The sequence below is a fragment of the Arvicanthis niloticus genome, chromosome 6, assembly GCF_011762505.2.
Source record: "Arvicanthis niloticus isolate mArvNil1 chromosome 6, mArvNil1.pat.X, whole genome shotgun sequence".
NCBI classification, from domain to species: Eukaryota; Metazoa; Chordata; class Mammalia; order Rodentia; family Muridae; genus Arvicanthis; species Arvicanthis niloticus.
In genome coordinates this window covers 23,387,472-23,413,150 of record NC_047663.1, presented here as the reverse complement: position 1 = coordinate 23,413,150, position 25,679 = coordinate 23,387,472, and the positions used below count along the sequence as shown (strand labels likewise).

Here is a 25,679-nt window from a genome sequence, read left to right as displayed (position 1 = left end):
TAAACAAACAAAAACCATTCTCTAGACACTGTTGACCAGGCACCGAAGGTCCTGATGGTCTTTCATCCGCTCCTTGGCGAACTTTGTATGTAGCCACACTGAACATAACACATGTTTTCTCATGTAGCCACACTGAACATAGCACATGTTTTCTTATGTAACCACATTGAATGTAACACATGTTTTCATACTCGTTTCATACACACATTTGTTACCTGCTTAAGAATGTTGGAGAGGCCAGGCAGTGGTGGTGCACGCCTTTAATCCTAGCTCTTGGGAAGCAGAGGCAGGCGAATTTCTGAGTTCGAGGCCAGCCTGGTCTACAGAGTGAGTTCCAGGACAGTCAGGGCTACACAGAGAAACCCTATCTCAAAACAAACAAACAAACAAACAAACAAACACAAATAAACAAAAGCAATGTTAAGAGAGGTAGTGCTGGCATGGACCAGAAATGCAGTCTCCCAGCCGCTTACTATGCCAGTGACCCCAAGTCCCAGTCTCCTAATCTGAAGAATGGGCTCAAATGTAGGAATCACTCCTCACTGTAGTGACCGCTGAGGAGCTCTTCTGGTAAAAGGTGGTTCCTCACAGCTGGGCGTGGTGGCTCATGCCTTCACAAAGGCTGAGGCAGGGAGATTGCTGTGAGTTTCAGACCATCCTGTCACCAAAATGAAAATGAAATGAAACAACAGGAGGTGGCTCAGTGGGTAGAGCCCTCACTGTGCACTATTGAAGATTAGAACTTGGATCCCCAGACCCACATAAAGCCAGATGTAGTAATGCACATCTGTAATACCAACATGCAGATGGGGAGATGGGAAACAGAGATAGGAGAATCTCTGAAAACTCATAGACAACTAGCCTGGTGTACACACAGTGAACAACAGACCCTGTCTCAAATAGGGTAGAAGGTGGGATGGGAACCTAAGATTGCCCTCTGACCTCCACACATACATTGTAACATGCATGTACGTACACACACACACACACACACACACACACACACACACACACACGCACACACTACCATGGGGTATCAGTGGTTAACAGTACTGGCTGCTCTTCAAGATAACATGGGTTCAATTCCCAGCCCTACACAGTGGCTCACAACTGTTTATGACTCTGGGGGAGCTCTAACGCCCTCTTCTGGCCTCTGTGGGCAATGCAAAATGCACATGGTGTGTCCTACTCTCTGCTCTGTTGGGTCCCTTTCTCTGCTCAGGACTCAGGAGATAGTTCTGGATGTCCAGAACCAGCTATGGTGCAAAGAAACTTTATTTTCCATGAGGCACACAGGGAGCTGTGGAGGACTCTCCCACTCAGCCTAGAATTGGGCACTAACTAACTAGGGAAACTTTGCTAATATCCTGCAGACCCCAGAGGTGGAACCAAGACTGATCTCCTGCTTGGACTGTACCACTGGCCTAGCACCCCCTACCTTGAGACTGATTTGGTTTTCCTGCGTTGAAATCGTAATCCCTCAGATCTGACCTTGGCCAATGACAATGGTGCTCTGTAGACAGCTGGTGAGCAGGGACAAACACTTGACACTGAGTTATGGTGGGCCTCTTCTGTGAGCTTCTCCTTGCATGCCATGAAGTGGCAGGCAGACAGGACCAAGAGCAACAAATGGCTTATGCAGCCGGGCAGTGGTGGCGCACGCCTTTAATCACAGCGCTTGGGAGGCAGAGGCAGGCGGATTTCTGAGTTTGAGGCCAGCCTGGTCTACAGAGTTCCAGGATAGCCAGAGCTACACAGAGAAACCCTGTCTCAAACAAAACAAAACAAAACAAAACAAAACAAAACAAATGGCTTATGCAAGGCTGGTAGGGTTTGGGAGGAAAAGGGCCCAGCTTCTTTTAACCAGCTGGGAAAGCTGCCTCTTTGCATTCTTGACTCTCTGCTTCCCCCTTGTGGTTGTATGGTTGGTGATGCCACATGGTTATGGTGTGTGTGTGTGTGTGTGTGTGTGTGTGTGTGTGTGTGTGTGTTGAGGTTGGAGGACCCAGCAAGACTGGAGCTGGGGCAGAGACACACTTGTATCTGTACTTTAGCAACAGGGTCTCTCTTCCCCTCTCCACCAGATGTGGGTTCCTTGAACAATGCCAGGCAGCTGTTGCTTACCAAGAAACTGAAAGCAAACATTGGGGTGATACCCATTTTCAATGGGTGAGCAAGGAGGGGTTAGACATGAAGAATGTGAACATTGCTGAGTCTTTTCCAGTCTGATCATGGGGACAAGGGTCTTCAACTGAGCTAGCCCAACAGGTCACAGCCAAAGCTAGCCTTTAGGATCCTGATTCAACATCACAGAATAAACTGATAGGGCTAGAGTCTGTGCTTGTAACAGCAGAGGCCAGGGGTCTTTCTATCTCGGGAAAAAGATTCCAAGACTGTGGCAAATTACACCTAAAAATCCAAGGAATCCAGAATGTTCCATCAGACAGCTAGGTTGAACAAACTGCAACAGCTAGATCTCAAGATGGGAGAACAGTTTGAATACTGCATTAGAGAAGGCCACACTGACAGAACCTTCATTAGCAACGTGGAAAAGACGACGCGGGGGTATGAAAACTCACCCCTGTTCTGTACCCAGACTTGACTTGATGCCCCTCCCCTCAAAGCAAGCTGAAGTGGGTTGCATTATAGGGTGCATGCGCTGTGGCAGCCTGATCTGCTCTGGCTTGGGCCCTCGACCTGGTCCCCTGTCCATCATAGACTGAACCTCATAGGTTCCCACCCATTCAATACCCTCTCTTCCCACAGCAGCTTTTGATGGAGCGATGCCCTCAGGTCTGAGTTGAAGTGTGGTCTCTTCAGGTAAAGGCTTTGATGACAGGCTGAGATTTATGAAAACTTTAGCCCCACCCCCATTTTTGTGTGTATGTGTGTGTGTATGCATACCTCTCTGTCTCTTTTTCTCAGCAGGGTCTTGTGTAGCTTAGACTGCCTTAAACTCATTATATAGCTAAGAATGACCCTGAAGTTCTGATCTCCCTACCTTCTAGTGCAGTCTAGATTCTAGGTGATTACAACCATTCACCACTGTGCATGGTTTGTGGGGCTGGTGACCAAACCCAGCCCCCTGCATGTCGGGCAATTACTCTACCAACTGAATTACATACATCCTCATCCCCAAACCTTTAAATCTCTAGGCCAGTGGATCCAAAAGGCCCTCAGCAAACTGAGGAGAGGAATAGGTGTGGGGAAATAGAATCTGTCCCCAAACTGTACACATCAACACCAAGTGCCAGCCAGGAAACCCATGGGTTCTGATCCAGCACCTACTGTTCACCACAAGGCAGGGGTCATAGGTCTCTGGCACAACCTGCCATGTAAGGGGTGTTCAGGCTAATGAAGCCGGACAGTCCTTGCAGGCAGTTTTTAACTTGGAGGTGGGTGGGCTTCAGTAACATGGAGGGACACACTAAAGAATCCCAGCCGAGTGTTCAAGGAGCAGCTGTCTTAAGGATGGGTCTCTTTATAATGGAAGAGATCGAGGCTCCAGAGCCCGGTAAAGGTCATAGCAGGTTCACAGAGTTCAACTTGATCAATCCTTGAGTCCAAGGCCTGTCAATGTGGCCATAGTTCCATGTCCTGGGCAGGTCCCTTGAGATGCCGGGGAAGGTACACAAACAACGCCTCTCTGCTACATTCTTTCTGTGTCCTGAAGCAGAGCAGTCACCAGGCTGATGACCTGGGAAGCTGGCTGGACTGCATCGTATTCTGCGAAGAGGTGGCACACGTTCTCTTGTGGCTCTGTCTGGCTCTTGGCCACAAACCCAAAGATCCTGGTGAGAGAAGACAGTCTGAGGGGATGTGAGCTAGACAGACATCATGCCGAGGGGAGGGTCAGATGAGGAGGAACCTGAACCTAACTGCCTGAACCTAACTGCCTCTCCCCAAGCTAACCGGCTTCAGCGCCTTGCCACTTGTGTGTGCTTGTATGTGCATACATATGTATGTGTGAGATGCACATATTTGTGTAGACTTAGTGTGTGTGTGTGTGAGTGTGGAGGTTGGGTGTCTTCCTTAATTGCTCTGTACTACTTTTTGAGACAAGGCATCTCAATCAATCTAGAGCTCATCAATTGGCTACACTGGCCAGCCAATGAGCACCAGGAATCCGCTTGTCTCTGCCTCCCCAGACACATTGCATCTTGCTTCTTACATGGGTTCTGGGGACTGAACCTTGGTCTTAAGATGAAGATGGAAGCCCCCTTCCTCCCTCTTCCTCCCTTCCTTCCTTATTTCATTCCCCCCTCCCTCCCCCTCCACCCCACTATCTCTCACTGTGTAGCCCTAGCTAGCTTGAATTGACTACATAGACAAGGCCCGCCTGGAACTAACTATATAGACCAAGCTGGCCTCAAATTCACAGTGATGCTCCTGCCTCTGCCTCCTGCACGCTGGAATTACAGGTGTGTGATATCACACCCGGGCTTCACCCCCTTGGAGCCTTGGCACAAGGCCACCTCTTAGAGCCACAGAGTGGTGGGAGGAGCTTACCTGGAAGGCTTGCAGTACTTCTGCCACCTGAAAGAAAGGAACAGGACAGGAGTGAGTGATGTGGTTCTGCTCCTCAGGACCCTGACAAACAGTGGGAGCTGCGGCTTGACCTCTGTCATGCCCCACCTGGCCTGACACCTGACCCCTTAGTGTTCACAGGCTGTCTCTGCTATTTCAGTGCCACAGTCAGCAGACACTGTGGAGGGCAGTTAGGCCTGGAACTGCCTTCTCAGCATGGCTCAGCCTTGAACTTACTTCCGTTGCTCGGGGTCCATTCCACAGAAGCGGAGGGCAATGAGTGGGTAGTGCCGTCGGAAGAACACCCTGAGTGGATGCAGAAAGAAAAGCCAGGCTGGTGAGGGCTTATTCCTGTGTCATGCCCCCATCTCAGCATTTCTGGCTCCCCCAAAGCTCACACATCCTATCCTGGTAGGCTTCTCATGACCTGTCATGGTTTCTTACTACTGGGACTGGACACACAGGCCTTGTCTTTCTCCCATTGAATAATCTGCCTTATGCTCTTACATTGGGGTCTTTGGACATGCCCCCCCCACCAATGCCATTCACTCTTTTGAAGCCAGGAGTTACATCTTGGTCTACCCTTGCCTTCCTGGCTAAATTAGGGAAGGCTCTGGCTAGGTTGCGTCCTGGGAAGAGATGTGGTCATTCCACACTGTGTCTGAGATGTCATTAGTATCTGGCCTACATAGATTTAATCAGCACCCAATGAAAACAGCCGACCTTCATCCTTGTTGAGACCAATGCCGGAGGCCTAGGAAAGGTGGGGAACTTGTCTGGTGTCAACCAGCATTTACCATCACCCCTTCTGGATCCAGGGCCCTGACCTCTGTCTGTCTTCGGCCTCCCTTTCGGCCCTGCTCTTAGTTAGCCTTGCAGCCCAGGGGCTAGGAGAGGTCCTTACTTCCTTTGGACGTCTGTCAGAGTGATGCCCTGTTCTGTGACTTTGAAGTGGACGACAGTGGGTGTGGGGAGGACATCCCTCTCCAGCACGGTTGAGATAGCCTTCTGCACAGCCAAGGCTCCGCTCAGAGTCTCTACACTCACAGAGCTCAGGTACAGCGTGTGGCAGCCTGTGGGATACACGTATTAATTAAACAGGATCTGTAGCGGAATCTTATAATGTGTATGGATCACTGGATTCTGGTCCTTCCTATGCCCAGGGACAGGGACGGGGCAGAGAAAATGCCTTTCTTCATCAGGAGTCCATGGGATTCTTTTAGAGCCACCGAAAAGACTTGGAGTACAAAGGATGACCAAAATTTCTTTTCCTCTACCTAGGGCTACCCTACCCCCAAGGTGAGCGCAGAGAGAGAAAGGAGGGCAGCCTTTGTGCTTTGGGGAGTGGGGCACAAAACAGGAGCAGCTGTCACTGAGTGTTGATGGATGCTTGGCCTCTCAAGTGAGGAGAGGACTTGGGCTTTGAAATCAACCTTTGGACTCAGACCTCATCCCCCACAGAGGATCCAGACCTGCAGACCACCCCCAGGGCAGGAATCTCAAACACAGAAAGACCCTAGTACAGATGTGTGTACAGTGTGTGCAAGGGTGTTGGCTTTCGGCTTACCAGCAAACGTCCCCCAATCCCTCACCCCCCTTCTTCCCTCTCCACTGGCCCACAGCGGCAGCCTCTCATCTCTGGGTTTATGGAGCCGAGGAGGGGGGCAGTGGGTTGTTAAGGCTGCAGAAACAAAGCAGTAATGGAAAGCATGTGTGGGCCTGTGTGTGTGTGTGTGTGTGTGTGTGTATCTGGGGAGTGGTCTCCAGGGATGCAGTGAGCCTGGCGCCTCCTCTATACCACTTACCGGCTGATATCTTCAGGCAAGAGGTCTGGCCATGTGTGGGGGAGTCCGATGCTGGTTCTGCACCTCCCAGTTCTGAGCAGAGGCAAAGAAAAAGGCCCCGGGAGAGGGTGGAGTGAGTGGACCCCTCTCAGGGGAGCAGCTGTCAGAGAATTCCTTTGAACACCTCCCACAGCCGCCCCCACTCCCAGGAATTGACACGCTGGGAAGCCAGGTGTGGTCGCCTCAATTAGGGAGAGAACCACTTTACCCTGTTTGCAAGCTTTTGATCTCTTCCAGCCTCTATATGCAGCCTCCCAGATCCTGGCCCACTGCTCTGACCATGTCCTTAAAGCCACTGGGCTCTTCTTTTGGACCCCACCCTAGGCCCCTCTTTCTAGAGTAAGGATGCTGTCTCCATCTTTTGTTTAAGGCTGGCTCTTCCTGTCCCCTCTTCACCTTCACTCCAGCACAACTGAGATGACCCCCTTGGCCCAGAAGCTCCTGAGGACTGGGCTGCTGACCCGGGCTTAAGGTTGTGGGCCTGTGAATCTGGTGCTTAAGCCTTCTTTCCTCTCTTCCTTTCTGTCTTCTGTTTTATCAGCCTTCCCCTGCCCCCCAAGGCAGGATTTCTCTCTGTAGACCAGGCTGGCCTTGAACTCACAGAGATCCACCAGCCCCTGCCTCCAGCGTGCTGGGATTGAAGACATGTAGCACCACTGTCCGGCCTTTTTTTAAAAAATGAGTCTCATTACATAGTGCTGACTGAATTAGAACTCACTATGTAGCCTTACGTTCCTGGTCATCCTGCCTCAGCCTTCCACGAGCTGATATCACAGGTAAAGGCCACAACCCCATATCTTACCGGCGAAATGGGGCAGTAGGCAACAGTTATAAGGGGGTGGTAGTGGTGCATGTTTGATGAGTGACATCAGACGTGTTCGTCAACTGTTGGATTTAGGTTCTTTTATCCGTTCAAAGGAGGCTGCTGGCCCTCTAAGGCAGTGGTTCTCAACCTTCCTAATGCTGCAACCCTTACACAGTTCCTCATGCTGTGGTGGCACCAACCATAGAATTATTTTCATTGCTACTTCGTAATTGTAATTGTGCTACTGTTATGAATTGTAATGTAAACATCTGATATATAGGATATCTGATATGTGATCCCTGTGAAACGGGGTTCAACCCTTAACCAAACAGGTTGAGAAACACTGCCCTAAGGTCTAGTCTGAACCAGGCACTGTGCAGTAGTAAGCCTTGCCTGAAAAAAAAATCTCACTGAATCTGGTTGATGGTTGTTCTCATTTGTGTGTGTGTGTGGGGTGGCGAGGGGGTGGCAGGGGGGTGGGGTGGCTGTAGCACTGAGGCTCAGAAGAGCAAACATCCTTAAATTCTCACAGGTGGGAAGTGGAGCAACATGGACCTAGTCCAGAGCAAGCACATGTCATACTGGCCCTTAAAAAAAAATTTCATAAACAAGGTTGAAGTGGCCCCTGGAAGCCTTTTTAATGGAACAATGGGTCTGACCTACCTTTCTGTGGGATGGTGAGTTTGCAGGGCAGGGCTAGGGCCATGATGGAGTGCTGGCACACGAAGGCAGAGAGGCTCCCTGCAAGGGAGCAGGAAGCTCTGAGTGAGTAGGGCTTTCCCAGACACTTTCACAGTGCAGGAGACCAAGCCCAGAGGCATAGAGACTGGGGAGGCTGGTGGAGGTTGGGGAGACTGGTGGAGGCTGGGGAGACTGATAGAGACTGGAGAGGCTGCAGAGGCTGGGGAGGCTGGTGGAGGCTGCAGAGGCTGGGGAGGCTGGTGGAGGCTGCAAAGCCTGGGGAGGCTGGTGGAGGCTGCAGAGGCTGGGGAGGCTGCAGAGGCTGGGGAGGCTGGTGGAGGCTGCAAAGCCTGGGGAGGCTGCAGAGCCTGGGGAGGCTGCAGAGCCTGGGGAGGCTGCAGAGCCTGAGGCTGGGGAGACTGATAGAGGCTGGGGAGGCTGGTGGAGGCTGCAGAGCCTGGGGAGGCTGGTGGAGGCTGGGGAGGCTGGGAAGGCTGCAGAGCCCGAGGCTGGGGAGACTGATAGAGGCTGGGGAGGCTGGTGGAAGCTGCAGAGGCTAGGGAGGCTGGTGGAGGCTGCAGAGGCTGGTGGAGGCTGCAGAGGCTGGGGAAGCTGGTGGAGGCTGGGGAAGCTGGGGAGGCTGGGGAGGCTGCAGAGCCTGGGGAGGCTGCAGAGGCTGGGGAAGCTGGTGGAGGCTGGGGAAGCTGGGGAGGCTGGGGAGGCTGCAGAGCCTGGGGAGGCTTACCAAAGTAAGGCTCCTCCTCTGCTCCTTTCAGATGCACCCCTTTGGCTGAAGACTCGATCAGGAAGTGACGGATAAGGTCAGTGCTGTCCTCACCTGGACAAAGAAGGAAGGAGTTTTGTTTCGGTTCCCTGTGTTAGCCAGACCCTTGCCAGCTCAGCCCTGCTCACTTCCCCCAGATTCATCCCAGGCTGTCATGCTAACCTCTGCCTCCTTATGGAGGTGCAGATAGTAAACCTGTGTTCACAGGCTCCAAGGTGCCAGCATGCTTGCGCAGAGGGGTCTGTATTTACAAACTCCCCCAGACCATTCCAAGTGCCATCAGTTCCTATCAGCTCATCCCTACTGCAGCAGAGCTGGCTCTGACAGGTAGCAGAAGCTCTCTGACGCCACCCACCACAGCTCACTCCTCCATCTGGGCTCACTGCCTCTTGCAACGCTCCCTTGAAAACCCACAACTGCCCCAGAAGTTGCTGAATCCCCCACTCCCAACACTATGCTGTAGCTATAACCCACATCAGGCAATGCCTCCACCTTTGAGCCAACTCCCCAAACCTGTGCTAACAGCACAAGGTTGGGGGGTCCACCCTCATTCTATGCCTTAAATTCCTTGGGGGTCATTCACTCCCTGAGACTCACTGCTGGTGGGGTTTAAATGAGGGGACTATTACTCTGGGACTTTGTAGTACTGCCATGATGGTCCTCATCTATCTCCCCAACGGCATGGTTTCCGTGTGCGAGCCCTCTACACACAGGCCTGGTTCCTTACACGGGATCTGGTATAGATCTGATAAGATCCTTCAAGGGATGTGTGCTGAGTTACCAGATGACCACGTGAGATTGAAGGAGAGCTGAAAAGCTATCACACATATGCAATTAGCGGTTGTACATGTGATAAGCTCTCTCAAACAGGATGAGCTAGTGAACACATGCTAAGTTATTTTATGAATGATAAGCTATTGGGAGTGTGATAAGCCCACAAAAAATTAGTTGTATTAGGTTCCTTCCTGGAGATGAATCCAGGCTAGACAGAGGTTCCCAGAAGACAGCAGTCTGAGGAGAGGCTGGGACCTCCCTCCTCCTCTTCTACCTTTTTTCAAGTGTGGAACACGAAACTTGGGGAGGCAGGGGCATCTCTGGCTTTCAGAGTTGGTCTCCATGGTTCTAGGTGCTAGAGGGTGGGCTGGGAGAGCGGAGAGGTGGACTGTCCTCCCAGGAGTCACCCTAATAGTCACTGTCAAGCTGGAACAGAGTCAACCATGGTGGGGGCTCCAAGGTGATCAAGCAAAAGGTACCTACGTACATACCTGGTCGGTTTGGAGCAGATGCCGGAGTCTCCTGTACCTTCAGGGCAAGGCCAAAGGAGCCTCGGTAGGAGGAACTGTCCCTGATGACAAAGGCACCTGGCTTCTCCGTCCTCAGCAGACTGATTGCTGGAACAGTCTTCAATTAGAAGGCGACCTACTCTCCTACTCTCTATTCCCATCCCCATAGGGTCCTCACAGCAAAGTCACACAACCATTTGTCCCCAGGAAGTCTTTCTCCAGTCTACTTTCTGCATGTTTTGCCTGTTTCCTAATAAGGCCAGCAGGTCACCCACCTTTCTGCAGGCTGCTGTTTGCCAGCTGCTTCCCTCCCCCTCCCCACCCACGGCCCCATCTGCCTGCAGCATGGTACAAGGCCAGACATAATTACTTGTCCTCTGGGACACAGTCCTGGCTTTACCTTGCTCTCGGGTGATGCTTGGCTTAAACCAGTACTTGGATGTGTCCATCACGAACTTCATGGTGGGCTGCATGTCCTTGGCAGGACCTGGAGACAGACAGAGAAGAGACACTCTGTAGGCTGGATAGAGGGCTGCCGAGAGAGAATGCAGGAGACTCGCCCTGTTCCTTTTCCCAGGGATCCCATTCCACTCATCCTTCCTAAACCCATCTCCAGAGTCTTTCCAAATAGCCCAAAGAGGAAAATCCAACTGAAGCTGTAGCTCACTGGGCAGTTTGCTTGCCTCGTTTGCATGAGGCCCCAGGTTTGATCCCTAACACAACATAAAACCAGGACTGGTGGTTCATGGCTGTAATCCCAGTGGTTGGGAAGCTGAGGCAGGGGGGTTGCACTGAGTACAAAGCCAGTTTGACTGCAGAATGAGACCCTATCACAAAAGCTGGCAACAGTCCTGGCAAGATGATTCAGTGGTTAATAGCTGTTGTCATGCAGGTCTGACAACCTGAGTTTGATCCCCTGAACCCCATTTTTAAGTCATTCTTTGACCTCCACCTGTGTCCTGTGGCATCTGCCCCACCCCTGCAACAATGATAAAGTTTTTTGGTGTTTTTTGTTGTTGTTGTTGTTGTTTTTTGTTTTTTCGAGATAGGGTTTCTCTGTGTCCTGGCTGACCTGGAACTCACTCTGTAGACCAGGCTGGCCTCGAACTCAGAAATCCGCCTGTCTCTGCCTCCCAAGTGCTGGGATTAAAGGCATGCACCACCACCGCCCAGCCGTGTTGTTTTAAAGGCATTTAAAGGTACCATTTTCTTCTGTTTGTGTTGCTTTCATAGGAGTGAACCATCTGGGGCTACAGTCAGAGCTCATATACACATCTTGGGAAGCCCAAGGCGGAGCCAGGCTCTGCCTTCAGATGGGGGGTGGGGGAGTCTGGGACAATGTCCTTGGGTCTCTGCTCACGCATGGGAGGTATGCACCCAGAGAGTGCTACAACTCAGCCTGTGTTTACTGCTTCCGATTCTTTGGAACTCTGTAGTCACAGGCTCCGGGAAGGAGGATGTTTGCTGTTTTGTGGTTTTCAGCCATCTGTGTTGGAATGTATTGTCTCCATTCTGTTTGCCCCCTCTATGTTTAGCGTCATCCGTGAACGTCAGAGTGAGGATTGATGCGCCCTCTGGCTCTCCTTGGATTAGCCAGTTAGTCACCAAGCCTCTTGCTCAGATAGCCTGAGGATTGCCTGGCTCTCCTTCCTCCCCTCTACCTCAACTGCCCAGCCCTGGTTCTAGCCCCGAAACCCTCTGCCAAGCAGCTTCCAGGGTAAATCACTCTGCCTGTACTGCTGACAACACATCTTCCCTGATTTACTTTCTGATGGCTCTTATAGTCCCCAGAAAGAAATCCACTTTTTAGTTTGACATTCGAGGACTCATACAATCTGCCACTATTCTCACTGACCTGTACCTGTCATTCCAGGAGTTTCCTTACTGTGCGTGCACACTGTGCGGGCACATTATTCTAACTAGGAGGTCCTAGCTGTCTCTGCAAAGAATGCCTATAGCTGGGCTTTGCTACTTTCTGGGTTCTTCTGTTTCCCACCCTTTATCTCCCTGGTTGTACCTTCTATCGCTAGATGGGAGAGAAAGAAAGGAAAGGAAAGGAAAGGAAAGGAAAGGAAAAGAAAGGAAAGGAAAGGAGAAGAGAGAGAGAATGAGAGAGATAGAGAGAGAGAGAGAGAGAGAGAGAGATATTCCTGAATCTAATTTCTTTCCTTTTATTTCTTTTTTGAGCACGACTACTAACAAGCCATAAGTAACTCCCTTAAACAAACACCATCCACCAACCACCAACCTCAGCTCTCCTCTCCGAGGCCCTAGCATTTATAGACCCTCTGAAAAGTTCCCAGAATTCCAAAGTCACACAATTGCGAAAACTAGCTGCAGCTGGCAAAATCGTGGCCCTGCTAGAGCATGAGGCAAATCATAGTTAGCTGCTCCAGACAGTCCAAAGCAGCCCCAGATCCCACACCTGGGATTAAAAAGAAAACACTTTCTTATAGTATGTCTGTGTTTTCAAAGAACCCCAAATGCCCGCATCCTCATTACAAATGTCTCCTCCCCTCCGTTCCTCTGGCTGCAGCTCAGGTACCCACAGCGCCCGTTTTTTCCAGGCTGCCTGAGCCTTGCAGGTGCCTTACAGGTGCCTTCTTCATCTGTCACCTACGAAGCGTCTCTACCTCTGTGATGACACTACTCTCTGGTAAGCCTTGGGTTGGGCCACTCTTTCTAGTTTGTGTTCATCTGTGTGTCCTCACAATGCTCACATACAGTGTGGGTAGTCAATAAAAGTATGTGTTAAGAGGCTGTTGCCAACCCCCCTTGGACTTTGACTAGTCTCCTTAACCATACCATGCAATTCTGGAGGTATTGGATTACAGCATACCTTCTGGAGATGCAGTGGGAGGAACATCCGGCAGAGTCTTGCTGTGGTTCTTGGTGGCCTGACAGAGGTGGCCGGGAGATGTAGCCCTAGGCTGGACAGAGTCCTGGTGTCCTGGTGTCCGCTGGGCTGGGGGAGATTGTGGTTCTGGGCTCCCATTAATCAGCACGATAGGTATGTCCACCATGGAGTTGGTGACAGATGGGGGGCAGCTACTGGCCTGCTCTTTAGCCGCTGCAGTAGACTGGACTGCTTGGGGCTGGCCCATGCCCAGTACGGGGTTACTAGGAACCTGGGCATCGCTAGGTCTCACACACTGGGACCCTCGGTCCAGGCTGTGGAGGCTGGAAGAGGAGCTGGCTGGGCTTCCCCAGGATCTAGATGATGATGGATAGCTGGAGAAACTGGAGTTGGGGAGGGACTGATTGCTGCAGGAAAAAGCACACAAGAGGATTAGGGTGTTGGGTGACAGTGACTTGGGTCAGAGCTAGGTTCTAGAATCTAGCCATCTGGTGGCCCTATCTTGGGTCAATGAGAACATTGCATATACCCTTGCCAAAAACTCAAGAGTAAAGAGAACCCTCATCTGAATTCTAAGGGCTGCACCAGGGTACAGAACCTTCCTTGGCCTTTTAACATTTAAACTAGCCAGGGGAATTAACCTCCAGCAGGTTAGCCTGGTCTGGATTTTCTGCTTTCCCGACCAGGTTGGTCTGATAGAAGGGTCACAGACAGTAGCATCTTCCCTACCCATGATTCTCAGGAGCCCTGTGGGGACAGGCTGCTCCACCTAGACTGGACATGTCTTGAGCTGATGCAGGGGGAATGTTCTATCTGGAGGAGGTCATCTCTACTAGGTGTCTAGGCCAGCAAGCATGGTGGTGGGACGCTGGCTCTCTTGCCAGGGACTGCCTTGGCCATTGTCTTTGGAGTTGGTGTGTGGGACTGAGATCCTGTGGTTTAGTTGTCCTGAATCTGGAGGGGCTGGTGTTTCTATTGTGAGGCCTAAGAACAATGACCTGGGACCATTGTAAATAAGGCCCAGGGGGTTGGGGAGGGGAGTTGTGGGAAAGGGGGTAGGGGAGAAGGGGCTTTCCTAGATGCTTCACCTCAGGCCCCCAAGTCTGTGTACACCTCTGAGATGTACTTATTTTTTTTAAAGTTATTTATTTTATGCATGTGAGCGTCTGTCATGCCTGTGGAGGTCAGAGGAGGGCACTGGATCCCCTGGAACTAGAGTGACAGATGTTTGTTAGCTGCCCTATGGGTGCTGGGAACTGAACCTGGGTCCTATGCTCTTAACCATCGGGCTACCTCTCGAGTTCCCACCCCTAAGCTCTAAAAGTCCTTCCTCCAGATGGGTCACATGAGGGCCGGGAAGAGAGCAGGCGAGTCTCTTTAAAGTAGCACTCTCGTCTCGAAAGGTCAACGGCGGCCAAGAGTTTAGCACACACTGAGTTCTGTTCTAAATGCTTTGAGGAGAACTTGAGCTAGAAGTGCCTGGGATGCTAGAAAAGACAACCTGCATGCTTCTTCTCTTCATGCCCCTGCATTTTGCTCACAGAACATGGTGCCCTTCTAGTGTGTGTGTGTGTGTGTGTGTGTGTGTGTGTGTGTGTTTGTGTGGGTATATGTATATGTGTGTGTGTGTATGTGTGTATGTTTGTGTGGGTATATGTGTGTGTGTGTGTATGTATGTGTGGGTATATGTATATGTGTATGTGTGTGTATGTGTGTATGTTTGTGTGGGTATATGTATATGTGTGTGTGTGTATGTATGTGTATGTCTGTGTGTGTGTGTATGTGTGGGTATATGTATATGTGTATGTGTGTGTGTATGTGTGTATGTTTGTGTGGGTATATGTATATGTGTGTGTGTGTATGTGTGTATGTTTGTGTGGGTATATGTGTGTGTGTGTGTATGTATGTGTGGGTATATGTATATGTGTATGTGTGTGTGTGTGTGTGTGTGTGTCTGTGTGTGTGTGTATGTGTGGGTATATGTATATGTGTATGTGTGTGTATGTGTGTGTGTGTGTGCGCGCGCACAGACAGAACTTACCTTCCAAAGACATAGCTGACATCCGATACAGGGCTGGCCGACGACAGCATAGAGACCCTGCTGCCCCGCTGTGGGGCCCTTAGCCCTTTCTCCCAACCTGGAGGAGTGGCCAGTGGGGAGCCTGAGGCTCTGCTTTCCTGGCAAGGGATGGAATTGCTGAGGGAAGAAGGGGTGTGGGGAGAGGGACCCCTGCCCTGGTTCCCAGAGAAGATGAGGCTCTCGCTGCTGCTGCTTCGAGTCTCTCGGGGGATGTCCCTGGAGAGGAAGAGGCCGCCACTACGTGGGGAGCCAAATGGTGGGGTGACACATGGGCTGGAGCAGCATTGGGGACCGTCAAGGCATCTTGATCTGGTGGAGGTCACTTCGATGTACTTTATATCTTTGTGGGGGGTAGGGAGAAAGAAAGAAAACACTGCTCAATCCTACGAGTCAGAGAGAATTGTTGCTTCCTCTCCAGACCCGGGTGGAGCACTGTCTGGCACAGGTGGTGGAAACTGGGGGTGCACAGGCTGTCCCCTTTCTAGAGGGTCATGAATCCTTTCTGTGGCTTCCCAGGATGGAAACTAGGGTAGAGCCCTGGAGACCACTCAGTTTACTAAAGCGCCCATCCCTTCTCTATCCAGCCTGCCTGGGGTATTCATGCTTCCTTCCTTGCAGCCTGGGTGAAAGTAGACATTAGGTTAGGCACACAGGGCTAGTGGATTGACTTGGGCATGCTGGTTCCGGAGATGTAGAAACAGGCTGGCTCTGCAGTCACAGGAACTTGGGTGTGAATCCTGACGTCAGCACTTTCTAGCCAGGAGGCACTGAGTAACTTTCCAGACCTCTCTCCGCCTCAGTTTCCTTATCTGCAAAGCCGTGATCTAGACCCAGCCTCCTAGGGTGGTGCTGAGGACCAAACACAGGATGGATGGAGCCTGGCTCATGGCGGACCTCTTCAAGGAAGGAACATTCCCCACCAGTTGCCCTTGGTAATCTAAAGGGAGCCCTCGCTGGCTCACAATGGGTATCTTTGGCAGAAGAGGATGAAGTAACAGATGATTTGGGGAACTACACTGTAGGCTCTGAGAGGAGATTTGAGAGTGAGAGAGATTCTTCCAGGAAGCTGGTAAGTACAGTTTACACACACACACACACACACACACACACACACAATTTTGAGACACAATCTATCCCCAAACTCCTTAAGTAGCCCAGGATACCCTTGAACTTCTGATAATCCTACCTCTACTTCCTCAATGCTGGGAATGACAGATCTGAGCCATCGCTTCTAGTTTTATGTGGTACTTGGAGGGCTGGGGATAGAACCCAGGGCTTTATGTGTGCCCGGCCAGCCCTTTACTGAGCTGCATCCGTAGCCACAACTTGTATTTTTAGAAAGACTTTATAGTGTTTATACCCATGACCACTTCTGACTCTCACACTGGCCCTTGGGCAGACCAGACATTGTTTTCAAAGAGGCAATCGGTGACTGGAGAGTATGTGGGAGTAGAGTTGAGGTTTCTTGCATAACTTTTACCAAAGATAGGCAATTGCTAGCACGCAACATAGTTGCTACCTGTGCTGTTACCGCAGCTCTATTCAAATGCAATAATCCCCAAGGAACAAAGAAGAACTCAAGGCTTGGCTAGGTTAAACAAGCTTCCCAATGCTGCACGAAGGAAGGAAGGCATGGAAGAAACTCCAATTTCTGCCCTTCAGCTGTGGTAGGGGCTTTTTCTAGGACAAAGAGGAACTCTTTGAGATCCCATTTTAAGTCCTTCCTGATGCTCGGCTGCCCCAGTGTGGATCTCTCAGCCTGTGAGGTTACTGGCCCCCAACTTCACAGGGCTTAAAAGTATCTAAGACCTTGTAGAGGAGCTGAGTAGGGCGGGAGGGGCTCTGCTGTGAGTCACCCCCACACTCTTTGTCCTGAGGTATATGGCTGGGGAGCTGGAGGCTCCCACCCTATCTCTGGGGTGCAGCCGCTGTTTACAGGCCTGTGGGGCAAGTCCCGGCAGTGTAGGGTGGATGCAGGCGCCAGCCGCAGGCCTGGCCGGTGAAGGGAGGGCATGTGGGTGGGGGGAGGAGAGGCAGTTATTAAACAGCCTGCCCTTGGGACTGGCAAACAGCCTTGCCTGGCAGAAACTGCTGGAAAATGAGATGTGGGGACCCGTTCCAAGGATGGGGTGGGAGGTCGTACAGAGGATAAGGGAGAAGCCAGGAGCCCTCTGGGATGCTGACAGGTCCTGAAGGACAAGTATAAAGAAAGGTGACCAGGAGGCAAGGAAGGGGGTGCTGACCAAGTTCTGGGGTGAGGGAGGGCTCGGCTGAGTTTCAGAGAAGTCTGTAGGTTGCCTCTCAGCAAACTCCAGTTTAGGGAGAGAGACAGGAACAAGAGCTTTAAGGATTAGAAATAGCCTGACCTGCCACTCAGTAGGGGGTGACTGAGGACCGGGTGGCTTCCCTCCTCCACCTCAGTTAACACATCTGTAAAATGAGATCACTGTGATTTCCCTCTGCCGCGGCTGGGACATACATCACAGGGGCTAATCCTCACAAAAGGAAGTCTGTGAGGCTGTCTAGAGAGGGTGACCAAGCTCGATGACGGTTGAGCTTTTACCAAGGGAGGAGAAAGAGGACCGTGAGCCTCTGCTGCTTCCTGAGGACAGGGTCCCCCAAAGAAGGATGGATGGGATGTGGGGGTGGGGTGAGATGGGAGTGGGGGGAGGGGTAGAATCCACACTGAGGAAGTGAAGAATTAAGGGGTCCCACCCAGAAGTATGTGCAGTGTCCTGGGCCTGTGGGTACTTTCTCACCAGCAACAGGGGCCCACAGGAGGATCTGGGGAGCCTGAGAAAGGCAGAGCAGGCATCTGCCATTCATGGTGAGGAGAGGACCAGTTCCTGAAGGGTGCTGATTTTAGTGTCTTAGGAGGAAGGGGTTCTGAAGTAGGAGAGGCATGTGAGCAGCGATTGATACTAAAAAGAACAAGGGGAATGAGTATGCCTGTAGTCTTCGGAGACAGAAGTTGGAGGTTGCCTGGTTGCTGGGTAGCCTGGGCTACAGAGCAAGACTTTGTTTTTAAAAGGGGCTGGGGGTGGGTAGTGACAGGCTGTACCCAGAAAACTGAGGATGGGGACCCCTCTGCTTACCCTCATTCCTTCAGTGGAGGAGGACATGGGTGGGGGGTCTACCCCACACCCTACCCTATGCATGTGGACTCCAAATACCGATCTTGTCCTAACTGGTTTTGGCCAGGTGGAATCCCTTCCCTGGGGCATGAACATTAAAACCCTGGGCTGGCTGCTGCCAATGGTAATTAGGTCTTAAGCGCTTCCCAGCCGTGATGTGGCCACGACTCGCCTTCAGTAGAAGGCAGCTGGGGAAGTCGACAGCTCCTTTCTTAGGACTGGCAGGACTAGGGGAAGCTGTGCAAGGCCAGGATCCCCTGCTGGGTGCAGGAGAGCCTGGGTGCTCTGCTGTCTTCTATCCCAGAGTCTAAACTGACTTGGAGCTGGCCTAATAGGCAATCCCCGCTCTACCATGGCTCAGTGCACCAAGACTCGTGACAAACAGATTCTTTCAGGTTAAGAGCTCTTATTTTGTTCATTTCATAAATGAGGAACCAAAGATACAGAGGCGATGTCAACAGCTTATGTAAGGTCCGCCTGAGCCCAGTGGTTAGATTAGATAGGCTCCTTATCCAAGCCCTTGTTAACTTCGTTGTTCATCTGTAAAAGGGGTCAAATTCTCATCTCAGTGAGGTAGGATAGGAGGGCTGAAGATTCCTAATCCTAGTGCTTTGGAAGGAGAAGGCTGGAGGAGAAGGAGAAGGAAGAAGAGGAAGAGGAGGAGGCAGAGGAGGAGGAAGAAGAAGAGGAAGAAGAGGAAGAGGAGGAAGGAGAGGAAGAGGAGGGAGAGGAGGAGGCAGAGGAGGAGGAAGAAGAAGAGGAAGAGGAGGAAGAGGAGGAAGGAGAGGAAGAGGAGGGAGAGGAGGAAGAAGAAGAGGAAGAGGAGGAGGAGAGGGAGAGGAGGGAGGAGGAGGAATTCAAGGTTATCCTGAGCTACTTAGCATGACTGAGGACAGCCTGGGCTACATGAGACGCAGTCTTTAAAAAAAATAAATAAATAAAGATTCATTAGAAGGCACTCAACTTAAGGGCAGGGCCTGGCATGCAGTAAATGCTCAGTAAGTGAACGTTGTCCTAGATCCCAACCGCACGGCCCGGCCCGGCTCCTGGTGTCTGACCCCTGGAGGCCTGACCTGTCTGTCAGTCTGCCCCATAGGTCTGCCCCATAGGTCTGCTGCTAGCCGAACTAGCCGATCTCAGAATATTTGAGATTTTCTCTGCATGGGAAACTGAATTGGCACCCAGGGCTTTCCAGATTCCCTCGGACTGAGCAGACTGGTGTCGGCTTGTACCAGCTTGTTACAGAGCTAAGACAGCAAATTTCAAGATGTTGTCTAGCTGGTTGCTGAACACGGCCAGTATTAACAATCACATCCGGCAAACTGATAGGGAAATAACTTAGATTCAAAACAAGCAAAAGAAAAATGCTGACCAGGCGCAGTGTTCAGGAGAGGAGATGGAGTTTTAGGGACTAGCCTAGGCTACACAGAGACTCTGGAAAAGAAGAAGAAGAAGGAGGAGGAGGAGGAAGAGGAGGAAGAAGAGGAGGAGAAGAAGAAAGAAAAAAATACCAAAACCAAAAGAACAAGCAAGCCAGGCGGTGGTGGCGCACGCCTTAAATTCCAGCACTTGGGAGGCAGAGGCAGGCAGATTTCTGAGTTCGAGGCCAGCCTAGTCTCCAGAGTGAGTTCCAGGACAGCCAAGGCTACACAGAGAAACCCTGTCTCGAAAAAAACAAAAAACCAAAAAAAAAAAAAAAAAGGAGACACACTCAAAATACATACTTCCCATTATTTTACTGTTCTGTATGCTTTCAGCATATTATTTGAGCATATTATTTGAGCATATTATTTGAGCATAGCTATTATGTTGGTATAGTGAGATTGATTTTGTTAGTAGCATGGAACTGGCCAGGATGGGGGAATTTAGACCATGGAAATGGCAAATGCTTCAAAACAGGACTTCTGCCTCCCAAACAGTGAGCCAGCATCTTTTCTCTTGAGTTCTATGTCTGTCCCATCTCACTATTCCCAGCTTAGACCTGTTCCCCTAAACAGGGGTTAAAGCCACCTAGAACTCCTATGATAATTTCAGGGGCCCAAACGTAGACTACAGAGAGAAGCATCAAGGACTCAGGTCAGGCTGCAGGACTCTGCAGTCAGGAAGCCTTCACTATGCGCATGTCAACTGCTCATGTGGGTAAGCATATTTCAGTCCCCATAAAAAAAACACACGAAACTGGAGTCTACTGGCTTTCAAACTCTGGACCCAGACAGAACTGTATACTGAGGGAAACTTGTATTTATACCTTCTGTGCAACAGAGAAATCAGAAAGGCCAGAAGCTTGTTTAGGGCTGCATAGTACTCCCCACGGGACAGGGCCACCTGTGCCTTAGATTCTGTAGAAGAGCTCTTATTTGATTGCGATCTGTCCCCCAGCTCCCCTCTTGGTTGTGCCCCAAATTCTTACCTAAGGCTTCAGGTTCCTCCTTCTTGTTCCTTGAAGTGATACTGTTGGTAGACTCAGCCTGGGGACCAGCAATCCCAGAAGGAAGCAGCTGGAAGGTGGGGTCTAGTTCTAGGATCATCTGATTGAGGGCCTCCAGTGAGAAGTCAATGCAAGAGTCCAGATCCTGCGAGGCCCCTGAGGCCTGCTCCCCAGGGCATTGAAGGAAGCCGTGAGCTTTGGGCTCAGCTTGCTGGGCCTGCTGGAGCTTGTTGGAGCTGCCTTTGCAGAGTGTGGGGGCCATCAGAGGCTGGGTTCCCCAGCTCTCTGTGGTGTAGTAAGGACACAGGGCTGGGAGGCCAGGGCTGGGGGTTGGGTGCAGGGCCATCCTGGATTCCTCATGGGGAGTCAAGCTGACCACATGACCTTCAGTCAGCAGGGAGCTGGACATGGTGGGGCAGTGAGCCCACTGCTTTACCTCTGGCTTCCAAGGAGCCTCACTTCTCCCCGGAGCTAGATCCTGCTCTCAAGGGCTCCAAGGACCTGAAAGATGAGGGTGGGATCTAAGTGACCTCTGTAGGTGAACCCCCGCCCCTGCCCAGGGTCTCAGGGAAGGACAGATCACCTCATTCAGTTAAAGGCTCCACTGGGCTCCTGGCTCTGACACTCACTGGCTGTGTAAGTTTGGACAAATGAATTAACTCCCCCCCCCCCAACTTGGTTTTCTTATTTTAAAATGAACTAATCCTGAAAATATGCTCAGGACAATGCCTGGTATTGCCGAGCCTATGAAAGGGATGGTTAGGTGACTTAAAGGGGTGATTAAGTAATCACTTACGATGTCATGCACATATCTCTAAATGTTACCCAGTTGTTTATGAGAAACTACCAGGTTCATGAAGCCCTTTCAAGGGCTTATAACAACCTAATGACAACCTTATAACAACCTTATGAGGTAGGAGCCACTATTATCCCATTTTGCAATAAAAAAAAGAACGGCTCAACTGTCACATAGGCAACCAGTGTCAGAACAGGACTGGACGCTAGGCTGCCTGCTTGCTGTCTGACCTCCTGTCCTGAGGCTAGTTGGTGGAATGGATCAGCAAGCAGGCGAGCGGGTATGCGTAATACCACAGGAGACTCAGTGACTTGGAGGAGATTCTGTGGCACTGGTGAGGATGATGGCAGGGAGGACTTTGTGGAGAAGGGGACATGCAAAAGTAGAAAAGAAGGAGCTAGCGGGGCAAGGCCTGTAAGATTGAGGAGGCAAGGAAGTATTCAAGCAGTAGTATGGCATGTGCAAAGGCCCAGAGGCCACATGGGAGGTCAAAGGTATCCAGGAAGCACATGTTTGGGATGGAGAAATAGGGTAGAGCCAGTGGGCTAACTAGGCTCTGCCAAGACTCACAGGTTCAGCTCAGGACTGACAATTCAAACCCTGGAGGTAAGAGCAAGCCACAAGAATGTTTTGAACTGGGAAGTGACATTGTCTGCTGACAGTCACTTCCCTGGGGGGGGGCTCATTCAGAAAGAGAAAGAAACGTCCTAACTTTAATTTTCTCCATGTGAAAACTTCTTCCTTTTGTCTAACCTTGATGCCACATACTTGTTTCTCATGGATTGGTGTTGAGGAGGAGGTAAAAGGTTCTGGGACAGCCTGATGAGAAAGCTGGGTGGAACAGGGACATGCTGACCTCAGTCCTTCTGGCAGCTCTGAGCTTTGCTGCCTGCCCACCGTGTCAGAGCATGAAGCTACAGTGTGCTGTGTGAGGAACCATTAGACAGTTCTGGAGTTGAGTTAGAAACCGGGGCTCATGGAGTATGACATCCTCAGACGGGGTTTCCTAGGTGCTGAGCACCCGTCAGGTGCCAGCCAGGCACTGGTCAACATGCCTTACACAGCTGCACCTGGTAATTCAACCTTCTTGAGGTCCTAGCCTGTGGTCTCAGTCCACTTTACCCCCAGAAGATACCCAGACTCACAGAAGTCAAGAAAACACCAGGGATTAGGTGTGATGCACACACCTGTAATGGCAGCACTAGGGATGAGGAGGAGGTACACACTGAGTTCAAGGCCACCTTGAGATAGATGAGTCCCTATCTCAATTCCCCCATCCCTCATCCCCCAAACCAACCAATCAAATAACCCACAAAACCCCAAGAGGCTTCATATTTGAGATTCAAATCTAGGCCTTGGACCTTTGTAATCTTAACTCCTTAAGCCACACAGAGTTCAAAGGCAGAGGGGACACAGAGGGAGCATGGTATGCCTAATGACAAGAAGCCAGGCCTGCCTGACCCCACACGTACCCCACCCCTCACCCTAGGCTCCTATGGCTATGTTATCAGACTTCTTGGCTGGGTCCTGGAAGGGGGGAGGGGTGCTCATGCTGGTGTGGAGAAGTCATGTGGTGAATCAAATCTACAAATGGCAGTGGAAGGGTGCTGGCCTCTGATTGCCTTCCTTGGGGGCAGCTGAGGACACAGAGCCCAAGACACAGCTTTTCCCACAAAGTCTCCAAGAGTCCAAGGAGCCAGGCACAGCTTGCAGGGTTCACTGCCAGGCCTACAGAGGAAGCTGGAGACTCCGGGCTGGGTGTCCTGGAAGCTGAGTATCCCCCATGACCAGGACTCAAGATTGCCCAGACGCTGCCTCTCTGTGCTCCTGTGGAAAGGATACTTCCTTCTCTGAGCAGATCTCAGAGGTTTTATCCATCTTATGGTGACTTGATAATAACAGACACTCGTTCTTTTTCCCAACAGTTCTGAGGGGGCAGTGCTGGCAGGGCTGAGGGCCTTGTCCAGGCTACAAGTGTATGTCTCGAACCTCATGGAAGGGATTCTTGCCTCTAAAAGTCTCACAGGATTACCCTCTGTTCTCTGTCTGGACCTAGTGGATACTAAGCTTCAGGGAGAGATGCTGAGGGCAGGAAACGCTTCTTCACATTCTCAGTCTTCCCAAGTCATCCCTGGGCTCGGGCCCAGGCTCTGTCTGCCCCTCTGAGACGTTGCTGTACACTCCAGGGCCTCTGGCTGGTTCCTTTCTGCTCTAAGTCTTAGGGAGGAGTGCCTGGGCTCAGTGTGTGTGTGTGTGTGTGTGTGTGTGTGTGTGTCTGTCTGTCTGTCTGTCTGTCTGTCTGTCGTCTTAGGAAGGATTCCAGTTATCTCTGTCCTATTTACAGCTCCCTCCTACACCTTCTCTTCTTCAGATTCTAACTCTAGTTCTTTCTCTTCCCTTCCCCAAAACTCTGGGGGGAGGGGGGGCAGGGAACCCCTAGGGCAGCTGGAAATCTCTCGTGGTCATCCTGGTTCACCTTGTAGGAGCCCCGGTAGAGAAGGCAGAGGATGAAGTTCCAGTCTCCCCCACCACACAAACCCAGGATCCCCATCATTTGAGCCTGCTCCTCATTTGTCCCTTGCTTCCCCAAGAGCCATGTGGCCTCACCTGGGGCAGCAGACAGTGGGCAGCCTCCTAGTTCTGCTTAGTGCTCTGTCTAGAAGTCAGGAGACCTGGGTCTGTCCAGGATCTAATCTGGTGTTCAAGATCCCAGGGCCAGCTTTTTTTTCATGGCCTTGGATTCTTTTATCTGTGCAACCCGGTGCAGACTTAGCTCTAGTTTAAGCGCAGAACTGGGTTCTCCCACCCTCACCCCCACCCAGTGAGTAAAAGCACCTACCTGTTCACCTGTTCGTGGCCGCTGCTCCCCTCACATACGACTCGACTCTCAGAATCAAACTGTGCTGAGCCCAGGTAAGTTCCACGAGGAGGAGCCAGCAAACCTCAGGACACGCCTTAAAAACAGCCCGCCCTCTCCCGCTCGCTGGCTTCCCTCCTAAGGCCCTACACGTGGCCTTGACAGTGACTGGCCCCGCCCCAGAGGTGTCCTAACCATTCAGGTGGGGCAGGCACATACTGGGAGGGGCAGGCACATACTGGGAGGGGCGTGTGTGTTAGGGATGGGGGATGCACCGGTTAGTGTGTGTGTGTGTGTGTGTGGGGCAAACTCCTAGATTGACCCTTTCTGTAGACCAAGGTGTGCTGCTGGCTTTCCTCTTACCCTATGTAGGAAGGAGGAAACAGTGGGTTGGCAGAGACAGTGAGAAGAGAGAGCTTGAGGTCTTGGTAAAAGACACTAGTGGGTAGGAGACCCTTCCCCAGACCTGTCCTATAATCTGGACGCCTCTGTGAGGCCCACATGTGGTCTATCCTTCCTTCTGTTCTGTTACAAGGCCACCTCCAGCCTAGGAATGAGGCTTCTGGCCTAAGGAAAGAAGTGGAAGGCCCTGGAGGGCTCTCTCTAGGGCTGCCCTGCTTCTCAATGATTTACCTGGCTAGGTGGAAGGCATCCTCTCCTTTTTCATGGCTCCAACTCCCTCCCTGTCAGGGGTCCTCAAGATGCTGTGAGGGAATGTCCAGCCAGGATGAGGGACACCGGGGGCAGACCCCCATCTGAGCAGGTTGGTGTGAAAGGTTTTCAGTCTGGAGACACATGATGACCCCAGCAGGCGGATCCTGAGAGTGGGTGGCCCAGCATCTCTCTTAGGCTCTGCAGTCCACTTTCTGGATTGTGTTCGATGCCCTGTGGTTTTGGAGACCTGTGATGAGCCAGTGCTCCTGCAAGGCACAAGGCTTCTCTTTTTGAGAATAACACTGAAATGGATCCTCTGGTATCCATATGACCCAGCAGATGCCAGACTTGGCAAATACCTAATGTATCCTTGAAGAAAGAAACTGGCTAGCTGTGAGCAAAGGTGGGCATGGTCTGTAGGCGTTAGCTTCGTGGGCGGGTGGGAGGAAAGACTGCTGAGTTTCTTGGGTGGGAGGGGTGAGCTGCATGGAGGAGAAATGACTCTCCAGTTGTAGTACACACAGTTGGTACATGCTTGCCCAGCATGTAGATTTGATTTTTTGTTTTTCTCTGCAGTTAGCCTTTTTTGGTTCACACACAGTCACTTCCTCCAGCTTAACCATCCCAGAATGCTGATTTCAGTTTCAGCTGCCCACCCTCTTCTCTCCATTCCCCGCTTTTTGACACAACCAGCATTGCCAAAGGGGTGACATATCTTTGTATATGTTTGGTAGGACTGTCTTCCTCAGTCAGCTGCCATGATGGGTTCCCGGCTTGCATCTGCATGCTGGGGGGGGGGGTAGATCTTGTGATGCTGCTTAAATCTTTGTTGGATTTGATAGTTTTTGGTGAAGAAGTTGGTTCCTGTGCTCATGAGGGCTATCAGTCTGCAACTGTCTGATCCTCGTAATACCTTTGGTTTGGTCATTAGGGTAAAGCCAGCCTCACG

The 25,679-nt window shown here is 51.3% G+C and overlaps 1 protein-coding gene across 1 annotated transcript; it reads right to left on the bottom strand.

Moving 5' to 3' along the window:
* On the bottom strand, window positions 1-24,156 carry Tns4 (tensin 4). The gene is made up of 13 exons (XM_034507850.2): window positions 24,059-24,156; window positions 20,406-20,924; window positions 14,823-15,201; window positions 12,764-13,188; window positions 10,325-10,411; window positions 9,907-10,032; window positions 8,603-8,695; window positions 7,840-7,917; window positions 6,333-6,404; window positions 5,432-5,600; window positions 4,765-4,833; window positions 4,510-4,536; window positions 1-3,791 (listed from the first exon to the last, which is right to left on the bottom strand). Exons 2-13 carry the CDS (start codon window positions 20,830-20,832, stop codon window positions 3,650-3,652), a joined length of 2,094 nt encoding a protein of 697 aa, XP_034363741.1. The 5' UTR covers window positions 20,833-20,924; window positions 24,059-24,156; the 3' UTR covers window positions 1-3,649.
* Window positions 24,157-25,679: the final 1,523 nt, after the last annotated feature.

Excerpts from the sequence above, each read along its gene's own strand:
- Tns4 (XM_034507850.2), bottom strand. The coding sequence starts at position 20,832 with ATGTCCAGCTCCCTGCTGACTGAAGGTCATGTGGTCAGCTTGACTCCC. Across the intron at positions 8,696-9,906 it reads ATCTGCTCCAAACCGACCAG|GTGAGGACAGCACTGACCTT; the intron begins GTATGTACGTAG and ends TTCTTTGTCCAG. Across the intron at positions 4,537-4,764 it reads ATGGACCCCGAGCAACGGAA|GTGGCAGAAGTACTGCAAGC; the intron begins GTAAGTTCAAGG and ends CCTTTCTTTCAG.